The sequence below is a fragment of the Antedon mediterranea genome, chromosome 2 (assembly GCF_964355755.1).
Source record: "Antedon mediterranea chromosome 2, ecAntMedi1.1, whole genome shotgun sequence".
Lineage (NCBI taxonomy): Eukaryota > Metazoa > Echinodermata > Crinoidea > Comatulida > Antedonidae > Antedon > Antedon mediterranea.
This window is the reverse complement of record NC_092671.1, coordinates 84,467-103,836: the sequence shown is the minus strand read 5'-3', so window position 1 is coordinate 103,836 and position 19,370 is coordinate 84,467. Positions and strand designations below refer to the sequence as shown.

Genomic DNA, 19,370 nt, shown 5'->3' with positions numbered 1-19,370 from the left:
GATGGCTCATCAAGGAGGAGATCACTGAGGATTAGGAGGTGATGGCTCATCATTGAGTGAGTGAGTGGCCGAGCGGTTAAGACAGTGGAACCGTAATCACGTAGCCATAACATCGGCAGGGGTTCGAGGCTCACTCACTCCATGGTTCTGGTGGTAGAACGAGTCTTCTCGGATAAGGACTATAAACCGTAGGTCCAGTGTACACAACTTGCTCGTGTGCACTTTAAAGAACCTAGTACATCTTTCGGGACGAGTAGGGGGTTACCCCGGTGTAGGCCTACTAGTGCATCACGGCCACTGATCACCAACTGGGCCCTCTGGGAGATCAGTCTTTGACTGAAGAGGTCACCCAGTATAAAGATAAAACAAACAAAAAAACAAACAAACAAACATCATGGGTGACAGGCCAGGAGATTAGTAGGATGATGATAAGTAAAATAATTATTTTAATAATAAAACAGGATTTCAGGATATAATAGCTAAAACATTGAATCATATAGGCCTATATTCAAATTAATACTTAAGTTTTAGTTTTCGGTTATTTAGGGATCCCAGTGGAAATAAGCTAATTTGCTTTTTGGGCTATCCTGGAAAATCTTTTATAAATGTATGTATTTGATGTCAGTAATTAATGTCATGACGTTGTATGTATTTTGTATAATGATTTTCCTAATAAATTAAAATCAAAAGCACTCACAGACAAGTTCATCTCATCCATGTATATAAAAAAGCCACGAGGGAGAACACCAACATTATACATTTAGGGTTAGGTTAAGTTATACTTAGGAATTTTGGACTTCGAATAATAACAATTTCGCGTACGAGCCAAAATCGGTCCGAACAGTGAGAATTGGCAAAGCTCTGTCTACATTCTGTCAAACTTTATATGAAAAAAAATGTGACATGCCCATATGATGTCATATCACTACCATATTTGGGAATATCACTACCATATTTGGGCACATCACACTTTTGTGTCAAACTAGTTTGATAGTAGACAGAGCCTTAGGGTTGTTTAAAATCGTTTCCAATTGATTTGAGTCCTGAGTAGCCTAGAGGGATCGATATTCAAGGCATTCAAATTAATGACACTAGGAATATGCTGTGATGACTTATTTCACTTTGTGCCATCAGTTCGGTGGAACATCGTAGGTAGTAAAATATTCCTTACAATTACAATTTTGTTGTATTTCTACCCCTAACCCCATCATTATAAATTGATATTTATAAATAATTAATTTGTGTGTGTACCCATGAGGTTATAAAGATATGTTATCTGCTGGTAAAACGATATAATTCTAGTTATTTTTGCATTCTCTTTCCAAAAGCCTGTATGAAATTAGGAATACTATTAACACACGTGCCAAACAACCAACCATGTATAGTTCGGGTTGATAAAACTTACAACCGTACCCTAACCAAATCGCAACAAACCATGTCAATATCTTTCTCTCTCTCTATTTTTTTCCCAGGTGGTCGCAAGTTGTAAATATGTCACGTTTTTTCAGTAATTATTCCCTTTTTTATCTGAACACCAGTGGCATCTACTCACTTTCACAACCCACTCGTGTGTGTCCTAAATAGTATAAATCAGTTGATGCAAAACAGCTTTTAGGCCTACTTACCTGAATTGGTTTGTTTGGAAAGGTCTTCTGTTGCAAAGAAACACCACTACGTAATACGTACAAAAATGTTGTTAAAAATCACCATTGTACGTTGGCGATATTTTTGCATTAAAATAAGCTGCTAGTGAGAGATGGCGCTATATAAAGTAGAATTATTGAACATATCACAAAATAGGCCTATAAAAGCATCACACCATCAAATCAGATACGAATTTCTCAATAAATGACACAGTTGGGCTACGAGCTATCTCACTCTCGAATAGTAGGGCCTTTTTTTAAAACCAAGATCCCTTTAGCATTAATGATTTTTACACACACACAATAATCACATGATTCAATGATAATCAAATTGTTTTTATTTTTGCAGGATTCAAATAAAACAAATTCAACGAATTCCTGGGGGAGATTTGTATCAGTATTCATTTTAGATTTGCATTTATATTTACGACTATACGTAATGTGTTTTATGGAGGATGATCAATAAAGAATTTACATGTTTGAGACTATGGCAAACTATTTAAAATCCATTTTGAATTGATAATATAGCAATATTACAAGTATACAAAACTGTGTGTTGGGACGATTTTGCCTTCGCAGACGTTCTCATTTTTGCTGACGTAAACACTGTTTACAATTGCTAGATGAGCGTGATGTGGTAGAGCAGAATTATCAAACCACCTTATTCAATAACTTACATACGCACTAAAAATCGACCGGACGTTAAAACATTCTCACTAATCCTATATGTTATCACATTGTCATGTGTTTTATCATGCGACCTTACCTAGTAAAACCATTAATGTCATAAGATTTACAATTATTGAATTTATTGAGGTGTAACAGAACACTTTCCGAATACCTTGTTTTCATTTCGATCAAATCAATATCAATGCAATATCGGTATGTATAAAATGTACTGAAGCAATATTTAATGTCCAACGTGTCTTATAATATATAGCACATAAACTTGAATGTATTATTAATTTGAAGCGAACAGCATGAATTTGAATGGCTTGTAAATAAAAAGAAAAGATAATACATCATTTATTCAAGGGAGAAACGAAAATTACTTCCTCTGGCCATGTAATGATACATCATAAATGCGTGATATCATACATTGATCATGCATGTCGTGGGCAATGAAGCATGACGATCAATGACATTCAAACATCAACAGCCTAATATTCAAATAGAGATATGCGTAGATGTTAACACTAACTTCGGCCAAATATTACCATAACGAGGTATTTCGGATTAAAGTACAAAACTCAGTGTGGTCTATAATTAATAACCCATCGTTGACATGTATATTGCTAATGTATGCTGAGACAATTGTTGTCTCAGGTAAAAATAATGTAATTATCTATCGAGTGCACCTCTGAGTACATAATACTAATAGTGTTAAGTATTAAATACATCACATGTTACTATTGACACTGAGTATGCAGGGACACATTTTATTTAGTAAAACATTTTGATGAAAATGCCAATAATTTTGCTTAGCTTTAATCTTAAGAACCCTTAGCACAAATATTTGTAAAATAAACTGTTGGTCACACAAGTCAATCAAATAAAATGCTACTTGTAAGGAATGAATCACTAATAGTGACTATTATGCAAAACGTTGCTAGGTATAGTTTATAATGACATACTCTCAACTGTGATAATATAATAAATAAAAACAAATATTACAGTTTCAATTTAAACAACATTCTAGTGCGACATAAATTTGAAAGTGGAGGAATCAGGTTTTACTTGTTATTTTAATTCACAGTTTTTCAGTATGTTTTAAACTAGGCAGATAATGTTTCATTTAAATCGATAACACTGAATAGCATAAATTGTGACAATTTAAATAGGAATATTAGTAGTAAAATGGATGTGGACAAAAAGGGTAAGAAGAATCACTTTTCTATCTAACATGATAATTAATTTTTGTTTAAATAAGAAATATTAAGAAAGTGGTGTCTGAAGCATTGTGTGCTTTTTTATGAGGTTTCTTCTTGTGTTTCCATCTCATCAGCCTCTCCTTCAGCCCTATCACTTCCTTCAGGCTTATCTTCCTGTGGTGGTGGTGGCTCGTATGCCTTCTCACTTGGTGTTACTACCACACCTTCCCAGACAGACATCTCTGTAGCAATTGCTGAAAGAGCAAATCAGTCAACATTAAACAATTATTTCAAATTTATAAATTAAGTTAGTGGAGTGGCTTTCTAGTTGTAGTTGTTTTGCTCATTTGACATGCATACATTATGGTTGATTTAAAGTATAAATTATATGAATAATTTAATTCACCATACTATTTCACTACTTCATATATTGGTCCTATGTAATTACTGGCATCCATATCAATTTAGCTTTACATAATTTAAATCTTTTTATGATGCAATTATAAATATTATACTTTATAAATGGAAATATAGTAATGATGCTGCAGTATTAAGTATTGATATTCATTTATATATTCTCAAGGTTGATTATTATTATTTATAACTGAAATGATAATGGCAAGGATCTACAACTGTCATACTCAATTAATACTGATCATGCTTAAGCCCTGGGTTAAAATGGATACAGAATGTAATTTATTGGGTATTACTAACATGTTGGTGAGTGAATCAACTTCAAGACAGTAGAAGCAGACAAAATGTTATTGTTTCTAATGTCTGATAGACTATTACATCCATGTGTTCTAGATTATTTTATACATGGTTAAACAAAACTTACAGGCATCACCCTCAAATCCAAGTATTTTCTTGAAGCCACCATGACTGAGTACTCTGAGCAATGTCTGTGCTGTGTATGCTACTTGGTCCTATGTACAAGTTACACATAAATTAAACAGTAATCATGTAATAGTATACAAATAATGAATGTTTATATTCATGTAATGGTACAAATAATGGCATGAGGTGAATGATGAAAGGTAATATCAACGAGGCAACGCCGAGTTGATATAACCTTTCATCATTCACCAAATTACACGAATATAAACATTCATTATTTGTTTTATATAACATCTAAATAGATTCCTATAATTTGAATCAAATAAAAGGTAGCCCAGCCAAGAGGCCTACATTTCATTCAGATTGAATAAAACCGTAACATTTAGTTTTTAATATTATATTAAATGTTATATTTATATGGATTTTCTAAACACACCTACGTTAGTGTTAATTATGTCAACAAATGACCAAACAATCTTAGGCCTAGCAAGGCTAAAAGGCCTAGGCTAGGCCTAGCCTAATTTTAGTATTAGTAATACTAACAGGCCTAGCTAGGCTAGACCTAGAGTAGTAGTACTACTACTAGATTGGCTGAAAGGCAAAACTTCGACAGACAATTGGAACTTATCTTGGCTAATTATGGTTTTTCCAACAATAATAAATAATAATAAACAGTATTTATATAGCGCCTAATGGATCACTGACCCCTCTAGGTGCTTTACATAGGACCTTAACTAATGGTAATAAACTATCCCCCGCCGGACACCATTCCAGTATTTCTTAGTCGAGGTTTCGGGGATGGAGACAATCAATAATGTGAAAAAAAAAAATGTAACTAAGCTTAACTATGCTTAACTAAGGTAAAACTATCCCCCGCAATTCCACGTCTTGTAGGGATGTTCCCATTAATTAATCAAAATCCTAAAAACGATCTAAAGCTAATTTAAATGCTTTTTTGAATGAAATTAGTACATATACAGTATATATATCTATCTCCAAATCGTACACAAAAATCTGTTGCTGTTGCATATTCGCGGTGTTTACAAACAACAGAGGCAGGACGATAGGTGGCGCTGTTGTATTTTAAAGTAATTTTTGTATTCTAATTTTTTTTTCATCCGCGAAACGTTTTTTTTTCGTACACAAAATGTTTAAAAAAGTACTATTAAACGATCGTTTAATACTATTAGTACTATTGCACGCCATGTGACCCACATTCGTCCAATCAAATGACAGGCATTTATTTAGGTGTTATATAATAATCACTAATATGTAGGAAAGGGAAACACAAAAAAAAATTATTATTGAAATTGTAAACCGGGATTAAGCAACCATCCATCATACAACACAAGCATCTAGTGAAATGTATATTGTTCTTTATTTGAATATATTTGCTTATAAAGACAGAAATAATGAATACAAAATGTAAATACAAAATACATTTGGAATTATCTCTTTAGACTTCAGGAGAAACATTTGAGCAAAAAACCTATCAATTTAATTCTTACCTGCTGTTCAAGTGTTAGTGATGTATGAACTCTGACATGACCTCCCTCACAGGGGTCAACAATTCCAACAGACCTAGGCAAGAACAATCCAGCAGAGAGTAATGCCAAGCATCTTTTAAAAGCAACATTTATTGCCAATGGCTGGCGACTTGGATTTTGCATAATGGCACCATGGGCCTACAAAGGTAATTGAAATAAAATTTTGTTACAGATTTAAATATTGAGGTCAATTTGCTGAGTTACCAACTAAAGTAATATACATATATTTAGATTTACATTTGTAAAATATACTGTACATGCACATAATAATAAATACAACATGGAATATTTTTACTTACAAGAAGATCAATGATCCATGGATTAAGAGGTTCCAAACCCACAAACCTGCTCCTCAAAAACTTCAAAATCCGAATTAAAACTTTGATGCTACGTAAATTGCATAAGAAAATAGAGAAAACATTTACAGTATATTGATTGACATTCCGTTCATTAATATCATGTGGTATCAAACCTACTCAAATATTTCACAATCCAAATTACAACTTCTATGGTGTGAGAAATAGAAGTACTACATATGCTCCCCACAGTACTTCTTCCCCAGTAAATTGCATTTGAATTGTACTAATTATTCTCTTAATACCTGGAATGACTTGCATTTTCTTCAGACCACCTTGCATGTCGTATAGCTGCTAAAGAAGCTTGCATCATTTTCTGTGGTACTATTAAAAGAATATTAATTGTAGAAAAATAGAATATAATAAAAAGAGCCTGATATCAATTGGTAAAAGGACTAAATCTGAATTATACAGTGCATACAAACAATGTCGTCTTTATGAGCTAACATGCATCAGCGATACATCATTTTCTGCATCATTAACAAATTGATAGTCCTTTTGTATGTATTTTGGGCCATACCAAACATGTTTGCTCCATTTGGATGTGAAAGAACTTCCTTCACCACCATATATTCACTTACAATGCATGTCAGGATCAAGTTTTTTAAGGTTGGCTGGAATGGTAGTTACTATGATCTTCACACTGGCATCTGATGAACTTATCTCACAACCAGCATCTGTAGGTAGCATTGTCATCACTTCATTTGGGTCTAATGCTTTCACCCCTTCAATGATCTTTTGTCCTAATGCTTCCACTGCTTCAACTAGAAACAATATCAAACATTAGAATTAAACAGCACACACAACAAGTATAAAATTTACTTAATGATAAATAGTTCAACTAATAGTTAACAAAGGCATACAATAATACATCATGGGTGGGTATTTGCTAGTCATGTAAGAGGAGACATCAGCATTAATTTGTATAGTATCACTTTACAGCATTACCTGTTGGAAGGGTACGAAGAACAACTACTAGGTCTGCTACAACATTGCTAGCCATCATCGTGCCCTTCTTATGGGAACCTACTTGTTTTACATCATCTATTTGCTAAAAAGAGAAAACAGTTTAAAACGATTATCAATCAATCATTAGAATATCTTTAAAAGTTCTACATTTTACTTTGAATTATTATCATTTAATGCATTCTTTTGTTTTTGTTATATTTTGACTGGAAAATAAAATCATTAAATTACTGTAAAATGGGGAACAATTACAGCGTAAAAATAAGTGCATTAGTTTGAATAAAAACATCAGAAAGTGTTAAAAAACATGAGAGTAATCACTTGGAAATTTGTGGTTGTTTAAAAACATAAAACTTAAATTAGTATTCTTAAAACTAAACTCCACTTACCACTTCAAAGTTAGTTGGTGGTGCCATTGTTAGGTTATCTAGAACTGTGTTGACCTTGGTGACTAGACTAAGGCAGGCAGCCTGCTCTCCAGCGGAAGGTGTTAACTCTTGGTTTTTCTTCAGTAAGGCCTAAATACAAAATCACCAAATGAGTATTCCTAGTATTACTGTACAAATCACAGACAGGCTACCAGGTTTGTGGAAGGCTCTGAACAATGTTCGTGTGTTCCCTTTTTTCTTGCCCTGTCCTGTCTGTGTGTTTGTGTACATTAATTAATTTGTAATTTTATTTATATTATTTATTTAGGGCTTGCTCGTCACAAGGTCGTTTGATTAATAGAATTTCTGTTTTTCATCTGGCGTTACTTTTTGAGTTTTGCCCTCTTCCTTCATTTTACAATTTATATTGGATATTTGTTGTTATTTTACTCATGTGGAAGAAGTAAATGTTAATTTGAATTGAATTGAATAGACTTGAAAGAGTCTGAAATTCTTGTGTAAGGTTGAAACATGATAAGAACTACGACTATGGCCGTGCTTACCTCTGTAAGTGCAGTTTCTTCTGGGGCTGGTTTTACCCTCTGAAATGCATTCTCACACTGTATGATGTCAAATGGAATATGTGGAACAAAAGCTCCACGCCATCTGAAATGAAATACAAATTTGTTAGTGCAAACTATACTATATATTCTAATATAATCTTTTTCAAGATTAAAAAGAAGAAAGTGAGTTTTTGGTTTTCAATCTATTTTTTACTTACTTTGTTGCTGGGCTAAAAATTGTGACCAATGAATCGGGACAGTATCGGGAATAGTCCTCCCTTTTCCAATTTTAATATTTATGAAAAAAGAGCAAAATTTAATTTCCCTTAAATCCTTTTTCTGAATGTAACATAGACCTACTGTTGGGAGTTTCTGTTGTATGGACGACCACGACCACCACTTCGACCACGTCTTGCCTGCTGTTTGTCTCTGTAATTATAAAGATGTTAATGTGTGAACCATTTACACAAGAAATCAAATTTCATCCAAAAGAAAAATTGCAAACTCTAAGCTTAAATATAATATACATAGGATACTTAATATAGTCTATAATTTAGAAAACATCAAACAACACATAGGCCTCGCCTCTAGTAGGCCAAATCACAAAGAGAATTACAAAAATGAAATAAAAACGAAAAATACATACAACGATCATAATGAATAATTTTATATAATACAACTTACAAAGGCAGACTAAATTAATTAAAGGATTCGAGGCCTCTACTTTCTACTAACTAGCCTATCTAGGCCTATCTACTTACGGTCTCCTGCTTACTAATATTACTACTAAGTAGTAGTATTAGTAAGCAGGAGACCGCTAGAGGCTAGGCCCCCAATAACTGATTTAGCATTGAATGTTGAGTGTACACAATCACAGCACAGGCTGCTGGCATGGTGGATGTGATGGATTCCCGATGTGATGTAGGCTATTGTAGCCTAACTAGGGTTACACAATATGTCATCATACATAGAATAGTAAGAAAAATTAATATAAAATCATACCTCATAGTACTTCAATAAATGTGTATCAAGTAGTGTCCCACACCCGTATTCCTACACCTATGTTATTGTTTAAGGCTTCAAAAAATAAAACAAACAAAAGCTTTCCAGCAGCCACACACAAAAAACAAAAACGAGAAGAACGCTTTAAAAACCGGTGTCACACAAAGCGCATGAGCAGCAGCAGCAGACTGTTTGGCCTCCTGCCGCTTGAGTGCGCACACACACAAGTTTCTTTTCATTATTTTGCTCAATTGTTATATTGTTTTATTTTGATAAAAAAAGTGATGACTAATAAATAAATAAAATAAATAATAAAAATAAATAAATAAGCTTTCCTTTTTTTATCTTACCACCAACGAATCCTTTCTGGTGGATCCAGGCTTAAAGCCCCTTGGGGTTTAAATGGTATTCTCCAGGCATAATGCAACTATTTTTTACTTAATTTCCAACCACTTGTATCTTTTATATTTTGTATATGTTTGCATTATGTGAATAAATTTGAACTTGAACTTGAACTTGAATCCAAACTAACTCGGAGTTTTGGTCATTCTTTGTTTCTTTATATATTTATTTCTCTTGGTTCTAGGACACCTAGCTACCCCCTAGACAGTTACCCCCCGGATGTTTACCACCCGGACAACTACCCCCTTAGGACAAATACCCCCCGGACAACTACCCCCCGGACAACTACCCCCTTAGGACAACTACCCCCTTAGGATAACAACCCCCCGGACAATTACCCCCCGGACAACCACCCCCCTTAGGACAACTACCCCCCTTAGGATAACTACCCCTCGGGTAACTACCCCCGGTTCAACTACCCCCTCCCCACCCCCCCCCCCCAATCCAAAAGTAGACAAATATATATGACCGGTTTCTGTAAAAATGAAATCATCTGTTTTTAACGGGTGTTTCAAAACTAGAGACCCGAGACCAGAGACCTGACACGAGACTCCCTTTTCGTATAGTGTGGTCTCTCTTTTCGTGTGGGGTTTCCTTTTATTATAGTGGGTCTCCCTTTTCGTATATTTGGGTCTCCCATTTTGTATATTTGGGTCTTCCTTTTCGTATATTTGGGTCTCCCTTTTCGTATATTTAGGTCTCCCTTTTCGTATATTAGGGTCTCCCTTTTCGTATAGTGGGGTCTCCTTTTTCGTATAGTGGGGTCTCCTTTTTCGTATAGTGGGGTCTCCCTTTTCGTACGTGGGTCTCCCTTTTCGTATTGGGTCTCGGGTCTCTGGTCTCTGGTCTCAGGTCTCTAGTTTCGAAACACCCGTTTTTAACCGATTATTCTGTTTAACAGCACGCTAGACCCTAGATGTGCTAGATTTAAAGTACCGTATTTATTGAAAAAACGGCCTGGGCTGTTTATTGTTTAGGTGGTTTTAGGTGGACATTTATTGGAAGAAAGTTGTTTATTCAATGGGAGGGGGTATAATCTAATGGAAATAGACGCCGATTATTCCATATGATGTTTCATGGGAGTGACATGGTCACCGTTTATTGAGGGAAATTTATTTAAAGATCGCCGTTTATTCGGTGAGTGAACATTGAGGTCAAATATCAAAAGTGATATTATTCTTCAAGTGTACAAAAATACATATATGACAAATTTGAGACAAAAATTAATTCTTGTAAGACCAGTGGTTATCGAAGCATTGTCCTGACGCAAAAATTATTATTATTATTAGCGAACCCAGTCTTTACAGTAAATACAGGGAGTACTATAATACGTTCGACTATCCTATGATCATGTGTGACAATCTTCAGTTTATACCAGGCTATATTTCAATTCAATTCAATTCAATTCACATTTATTTACTCATCGTTTATAAATACAGTTTCATAGCATAAATGATGGCAAGGATCCTGCATAGAGAAGTTTACACTTCTGTTTTCGCAGGACCCTTTTACATAAAAGACATAAAACAATAAACACAACATAATAGATACAAAATAAATAAAAAACATTCCTATATACATTTTAGAGTTGTTCATCATCAAAAAGCGATACTGTTTTTTTAACATGATTATTTGTACTATGTGTGTATACTCGCACACACCAACACAAATGCATAATATATGCATCTATATTTTATGAGTGAAGCATTTTAAGTTCTGTAATTCGATAAAATGTCTCTTTTTACATATTTTTTTAGTATTTTATTATTTTTGTTAACAATATCTAAGTGATTTCTACAGAGCTCGTTCCATAGTTTCGGTCCGTGAATACTGATAAAATGTTGACCAGACGTTAACCTAGAGTATGGTTGTTTTACGCTACAAATATTTCGAAGATTATGGGTAGTATTTTCGTTTCTTTTGAATATCATTTGGATTCGTCTGGGTAAAACATTGCTTTTAATCTGGGCCATGAAACCTAGGACGGTAACTCTGTTGATATCTTGTATGTTAAGTATATTTAATTGCTTAAACAGTGGCTCAGAATGTTGCCATGGCTTTTTAAATAAAATTATTCTAGCAGCCTTTTTCTGGAGTTTAAGAAGGGATTCTAGTGTACTATCATATGTACTGCCCCAAATAATGTTTCCATACTGAAGGTGCGGTAGAATTAATGTATTATACAAATTTGTTAAAATATAATTAGGAAAAAAATGTCTAGTTTTTATCAATATTCCAATAGACCTAGCGGTTTTTTTGCTAATAAGCCTTATATGATTTTTCCAGCAAAGGTTCTCATTTATTACAACCCCAAGAAATGTTACATTTTTTTGTTGTTCTAAAGTAATGTTATTCATTTTCAATTCAATGTTGGTTGTAATAATACGCCTTTGGGCAGTTTTAAAGATTACGTAATTTGTTTTGCTGGTGTTTAATAAAAGTTTATTAGCTTTGAACCACATATTAATTCTATCTAGTTCCACATTCATAGTGTTTGCCAATGCGTTCAGGTTATTTCCACACTTGAATCCTGTTGTATCATCGGCAAAGCTAATTAATTCAATTTGTGTACTTGAGTTACATATATCGTTTACATATACAAGAAACAACAAAGGTCCCAAAACGGACCCTTGTGGAACACCAATACTAGTCTCCTTAATATTAGACGAAGTACCATTTATAAAAACATATTGCTTTCGTAATTTTAAGTAGTTACTGAACCATTTTAGTGTAACACCTCTTATACCATAGTGGAATAGCTTGTTCAGTAAGATACCGTGGTCAATAATATCAAATGCCTTTGACAAATCCATAAATGTGGCAATTACGAACTCTTTGTTTTCAAATGCCTTTAGTATTTTGTGGATCAGATCAATTATAGCGTGGGAGGTTGAATGATTGTTTCGGAAGCCGTATTGCCAATCATTTAGTATATTGTAAGTTTTAAAGTAATTATACAATCTGGAATGGACTATCTTTTCAAAGATTTTAGAGAAAATTGGTAGTAGTGATATCGGGCGATAATTCGAGGCTAAATGACGGTACCCTTTTTCGTATATGGGAATTACTTTTGCAATTTTTATCTGTTCCGGTATTGAGCCGGAGTGAAGAGATACGTTGAATATATAAATCAAGGGCTTTACAATAGCATCACCAACTGCCTTGACTACCTTTGGTGAAATATCATCAAAACCAGGTGTTTTGTTTGCATCAAGTGATTGAATCACTTTTAACACTTCCTCCTCATTTACATGGTAGAAAAACATAGAGTTACTTTGCCTGTTTAGCAGGTAATCAGAGTATTGTGCCGTTGATGGCTCAATACTGTCTCGTACCTTGAGACCAGCATTAATAAAATAATCGTTAATGTGGTTTGCAATAGGCTCACAACCCTCTATGAGTTTTTCACCAGATGTAAAAGTGGATGGAACATTATTTTTGCCTCCACCTGGATTTATAATATCATTTATAATATTCCATGTTTTTTTTTTATTTCCTTTAGTATTGTTAAAAACATTTTCATAATATGATTTCTTTGCCTTTTTGCATGTACGCATAAATGACTTACTAAACTCTTTATAAATATCCTTATTTTTAGACGAGGGATGTTTTATAAATTTGTTGTACAACACATGTTTTCTTTTGCTAGACTTTAAGAGTCTTGAGCTCATCCATGGTTGTTTGAACTTTTTATACTTTTTGTGATTTTCTTGAACTTTTTCTTTTTTTTTAAAGTTTTTATTATATAATTTTTTGAAAGTGTTGATAAAAGCATTGTAAGCATCATCAGGGTTTGTCCTCACATATTTATGTTCAATCTTTTACTTTTGTTTACAATAATGAATAGTAATTCGTCAAAGTAACGAATTAAAATATGGTTATTAATTCCTATTATACACTGTTGCAGAGTCCGGGTTGTTGAATGGTCTGGGTGGTAGTTGTCCGCCGTCCGGGGGGTATTTGTTGGATAGTTGACTGGGTGGTAGTTGTCCAGGGTTTAGTTGTCCTACGGAGGTAGTTGTCCTAAAAGATTATTTGCCCTCGGAGTATTGTCCAGGTCCAGGAAGTAGTTGTCCTACGGGGAGTATTGTGTCAGAGGTAGTTGTCCGCGGGGTAATTACCCGGGGGGGGGGGGAATTGTCTGGGGGTAATTGTTCCTAGGGGGTAATTGTCCGGGGGGTAGTTGTCCAGGGGGTAGTTGTCCTAAGGGGATAGTTGTCCTAAGGGGGTAGTTGTCCGGGAGGTAGTTGTCCTAAAGGGGTAGTTGTCCTAAGGGGGCAGTGGTCCAGGTGGTGGTTGTCCGGGGGGTAGTTTTCCGGGGGGTAAATGTCCAGGGGGTGAATATCCGGATACGATTTCTCTTGTATGTCAACTCACAATTTATTTTGTTAGTCTTCCTTTGTTTCACCAGCTTGATTGTTTATGACCAAATGATTGTGTAATGTAGACCGCACATGGCATTATTATTTTGGTCACTATTTTAGAATGATGACTATGCCTGCCTCTTTATACACAGTATACTGTGTATAAAAACTGGTTTAATTAACGTTAATTCAACGTTATGTGACTTATGTCTAAACGTTGAAATAACGTCAGAACTGTTGTTTTAAATGAAAGTGTGTACCAGCAAAAATGTCAACGTTGATTCAACGTAAACATTACCAACGTTAAAAAAAAACGTAAAAATAAGATAAAATTGAAATCCCCATTTATTATATATATACAATTATGTTGGAACATTTTTGAAAATGAAAGTTTGCATCAACAAAAATGTCACCGTTTTTTACATACTGTAATATTAACATTTTGCCCAATCAGAGAGATATTATAGTACACTATAATATCTCAATGCCCCAATCAGAGATATTATAGTACACTATAGGCCTAATATCACAATGCCCAATAAGAGAGATATTATAGTACACTATAATATCTCAATGCCCCAATCAGAGAGATATTATAGTACACTATAATATTCCAATGCCCCAATCAGAGAGATATTATAGTACCCTATAATATCTCAATGCCCAATCAGAGAGATATACACTATAATATCTCAATGCCCAAGTCAGAGAGATATACACTATAATATCTCAATGCCCAATAAGAGAGATATACACTATAATATCTCAATGCCCCAATAAGAGAGATATTATAGTACACTATAATATCTCAATGCCCCAATCAGAGAGATATACACTATAATATCTCAATGCCCAATCAGAGAGATATTATAGTACACTATAATATCTCAATGCCCCAATAAGAGAGATATACACTATAATATCTCAATGACCCAATAAGAGAGATATTATAGTACACTATATCTCAATGCCCCAATAAGAGAGATATACACTATAATATCTCAATGACCCAATCAGAGAGATATTATAGTTTACTTACTTACTTGTTTACTTGTTTCCGGAGCTCAGCAATGCTGGGTCCGGAGTCGAGGCTAGGCTATGCCTATAAGCCCCTCTTGATAATTACCTCAACTCTTGAATATGGCGCAAATTTAAGAGGGTGGTTGGACCATGCCCGTTCAAGACCGGACTTAAATTGATTGGTTGATCTTGAAGCTACTACATCCTCCGATAACGAATTCCATAATATAATAGCTTTTCGACCAAATGAGTCCCTCATCCAATTTGTGGGTGAGAACTTAAATTTTAATTTAAAAGAATGACCACGTGTTCTAACATCTTCATCACGCTCAAAAAAAGAATCAGCAGAAATACTATCCACTCCATGTAAAATTTTAAAAATCTGTATCAAATGAGCTCTTTGCCTTCTGTATGCGAGAGTAGGTAGGTTGAGAATTTTCAGCCTTTCTGAATAAGGTAAATGACGAATGGAAAAAATAAGCTTGGTGGCACGTTCTTGGACTTTTTCCAATAGGTCTTCCTCCTTACAATGTAGCGAGTTAAAAACAACGTTGCAGTATTCCAAGGTCGGACGAATAATAGCTTTATATAAACGAAGAAACCCATCCATATTTAAAAACTTGAAAGCTCGATATACCATGCCCAACTTCCGATTTGCTCTCATTGCTACATCTGCCACATGTAGGCCTACATTAAAAACAAGTTTAGAGTCAATAGTAACACCGAGGTCTTTTTCATGATCAACTTCATTCAATAAGAAACCACGCATGGCATACAGATGTTTTTTGTTTTTCTTCCCAAAGTGCATTACTTTGCACTTACCCTCGTTAAAAGGTAATTGCCATTTGTCAGACCAGTCACATGCTTCTCTAAATCTTCTTGTAGAACTTGAGCATCATTCACAGTGTTAACTACTCTATACAATTTAGTATCATCTGCAAACATGCGTACAGAGGAAGAAATAACAGAAGGCAAATCATTTATAAACATAATGAAAAGAACAGGTCCAACGACGCTTCCTTGCGGGATACCACTACGAACATCAGCCCAATCTGAAACACATCCATTGACACTAACCCGTTGTTGTCTATCGTTAAGAAATTCTTGAAACCAGTTTAGAAGTTTACCTCTAATACCCAATGCACTCATTTTCAGAAGGAGTCTATGATGAGGCACACTATCGAAAGCCTTCTTGTAGTCAAGGTAGATACAATCAAAACAATCCTGATTATCAAAATAAGAAAACCAGTTTTCAAGAACATCAAGTAATTGTAAAGCACAGGAACGACCTTGCCGGAAACCAAATTGCTCATAACAAATAAGTGAGTGATGTTCAAGAAAGTCCAATAATTCCTTCCTGATAATTCTCTCCATAATTTTACCAACTACCGAAGTTAAACTCACAGGTCTATAGTTGCTTGGGTCAGACTTCACTCCTTTTTTAAAAATCGGTACCACTGTAGCCCGTTTCCAACTATTAGGGACGGCTCCTTCCTGAAACAATTTCGTAAAAATAATATGGAGGGGGTAGCAAATGATATCCTTTAGTTCGACTAAGATGCGTGGGTGAATACCATCAGGTCCAGCTGTTTTAGTAATATTCAACGTTGATAAAATATTTAAGATTTCGTCACAAGGAAAGTCAACTTGAGATAAAAAATCCTCTGAAATGTCATCAACAGCCGGTACATTCGAAAAATTTTCATCGACAAATACACTACTAAAAAACGTGTTTAGCAACTCAGCCTTATCCTTGTCATCAGACACATGCCTTCCATTACTATCAGTTAAGTTGGGTATACCAGACTTTATATTGATCTGAGAACTGAGATACCTCCAAAAAGACTTTTCATTAGATTTGATCTCAATTGCTATTTTATTTTCGAAGTCAGATTTACTACATCGAATCAGATCTACTGTTTGATTTCTTACTTGGACAAACTTCGACCATTTTGCTGACACACATACTTTTTGTTTTCTCTTGGCCTTTACATACTGTTTCCAACATTTATTCTTTTTGGCAATCTGCTTTTCAATTTTTTTGTTCATCCAAAGAGGTTTTCTTCCGTGGCAAACCTTCCTCATCGGGATACACTCATCAATATTCTTCGCAAGAATATGCTCGAATTCGTCCCACGATTGAATACCTGATTTGTCATTGAAAACCACATCCCAATCTACCAAATCAATTTTCTCGCGCAGCAAATCATAGTTACCATGCCTGTAACTTCGAATATTTGGTTCAATTCTGTCATCTCTTACAAGATCCAATGAAAATTGTAACATCATATGGTCGCTTTTACCCAGTGGTGGAGACTGCATAATGCCATTTATAGTATTCTCTTTGTCTGTAAAAACCAGATCCAAAACATTGGGTGTTTCGCCTTCTAGTACACTAATATCTCAATGCCCCATCAGAGAGATATATACACTATAATATCTCAATGCCCCAATAAGAGAGATATTATAGTACACTATAATATCTCAATGCCCCAATCAGAGAGATATTATAGTACACTATAATATCTCAATGCCCCAATCAGAGAGATATACACTATAATATCTCAATGCCCAATAAGAGAGATATAATAGTACACTATAATATCTCAATGCCCAATCAGAGAGATATACACTATAATATCTCAATGCCCCAATCAGAGAGATATTATAGTACACTATAATATCTCAATGCCCAATCAGAGAGATATACACTATAATATTTCAATGCCCCAGTCAGAGAGATATACACTATAATATCTCAATGCCCAATAAGAGAGATATTATAGTACACTATAATATCTCAATGCCCCAATCAGAGAGATATACACTATAATATTTCAATGCCCCAATCAGAGAGATATACACTATAATATCTCAATGCCCCAATCAGAGAGATATTATAGTACACTATAATATCTCAATGCCCCAATCAGAGAGATATACACTATAATATCTCAATGCCCAATCAGAGAGATATTATAGTACACTATAATATCTCAATGCCCAATCAGAGAGGTATACACTATAATATCTCAATGCCCCAATCAGAGAGATATACACTATAATATCTCAATGCCCCAATCAGAGAGATATACACTATAATATATCAATGCCCCAATAAGAGAAATATTATAGTACACTATAATATCTCAATGCCCAATCAGAGAGATATACACTATAATATCTCAATGCCCCAATCAGAGAGATATTATAGTACACTATAATATCTCAATGCCCAATCAGAGAGATATACACTATAATATTTCAATGCCCCAGTCAGAGAGATATACACTATAATATCTCAATGCCCAATAAGAGAGATATTATAGTACACTATAATATCTCAATGCCCCAATCAGAGAGATATTATAGTACACTATAATATCTCAATGCCCCAATCAGAGAGATATACACTATAATATTTCAATGCCCCAATCAGAGAGATAATAATACACTATAATATCTCAATGCCCCAATCAGAGAGATATTATAGTACACTATAATATCTCAATGCCCCAATCAGAGAGATATACACTATAATATCTCAATGCCCAATCAGAGAGATATTATAGTACACTATAATATCTCAATTCCCCAATCAGAGAGATATACACTATAATATCTCAATGCCCCAATCAGAGAGATATACACTATAATATATCAATGCCCCAATAAGAGAAATATTATAGTACACTATAATATCTCAATGCCCCAATCAGAGAGATATTATAGTACACTACAATATTTCAATGCCCCAATCAGAGAGATATTATAGTACACTATAATATCTCAATGCCCCAATCAGAGAGATATACACTATAATATCTCAATGCCCCAATCAGAGAGATATACACTATAATATCTCAATGCCCCAATCAGAGAGATATACACTATAATATCTCAATGCCCCAATCAGAGAGATATACACTATAATATCTCAATGCCCCAATCAGAGAGATATTATAGTACACTATAATATCTCAATGCCCCAATCAGAGAGATATTATAGTACACTATAATATCTCAATGCCCCAATCAGAGAGATATTATAGTACACTATAATATCTCAATGCCCCAATCAGAGAGATATACACTATAATATCTCAATGCCCCAATCAGAGAGATATACACTATAATATCTCAATGCCCCAATGAGAGAGATATACACTATAATATCTCAATGCCCAATCAGAGAGATATACACTATAATATCTCAATGCCCCAGTCAGAGAGATATACACTATAATATCTCAATGCCCAATCAGAGAGATATACACTATAATATCTCAATGCCCCAATAAGAGAGATATACACTATAATATCTCAATGCCCCAATCCATATTCACCACTAAAATTTGATAAATACAACAAAAAGTAGTATTCAATTAAATTTTAATATTGTTTAAACAAAGTTCTTCATTAATGCTTTTA

The 19,370-nt window shown here is 34.4% G+C and overlaps 1 protein-coding gene across 1 annotated transcript; it reads right to left on the bottom strand.

The window, feature by feature from the left end:
- Nucleotides 1–1,958: 1,958 nt before the first annotated feature.
- Nucleotides 1,959–9,292, bottom strand: LOC140039957 (interleukin enhancer-binding factor 2 homolog). Its single transcript, XM_072085542.1, has 11 exons — nt 9,154–9,292; nt 8,512–8,580; nt 8,152–8,254; nt 7,610–7,738; nt 7,203–7,305; nt 6,836–7,018; nt 6,500–6,578; nt 6,198–6,285; nt 5,860–6,036; nt 4,353–4,440; nt 1,959–3,768 (listed from the first exon to the last, which is right to left on the bottom strand). Exons 1-11 carry the CDS (start codon nt 9,156–9,158, stop codon nt 3,614–3,616), a joined length of 1,179 nt encoding a protein of 392 aa, XP_071941643.1. The 5' UTR covers nt 9,159–9,292; the 3' UTR covers nt 1,959–3,613.
- Between the last annotated feature and the right edge of the window lie 10,078 nt (nt 9,293–19,370).

What these genes read in the sequence shown, in the direction of transcription:
- LOC140039957 (XM_072085542.1), bottom strand. An exon ending in CACCAACTAACTTTGAAGTG is followed by an intron (nt 7,306 to 7,609) that starts GTAAGTGGAGTT and finishes TTCTCTTTTTAG; the next exon opens with CAAATAGATGATGTAAAACA. An exon ending in CATGGATCATTGATCTTCTT is followed by an intron (nt 6,037 to 6,197) that starts GTAAGTAAAAAT and finishes TTACCTTTGTAG; the next exon opens with GCCCATGGTGCCATTATGCA.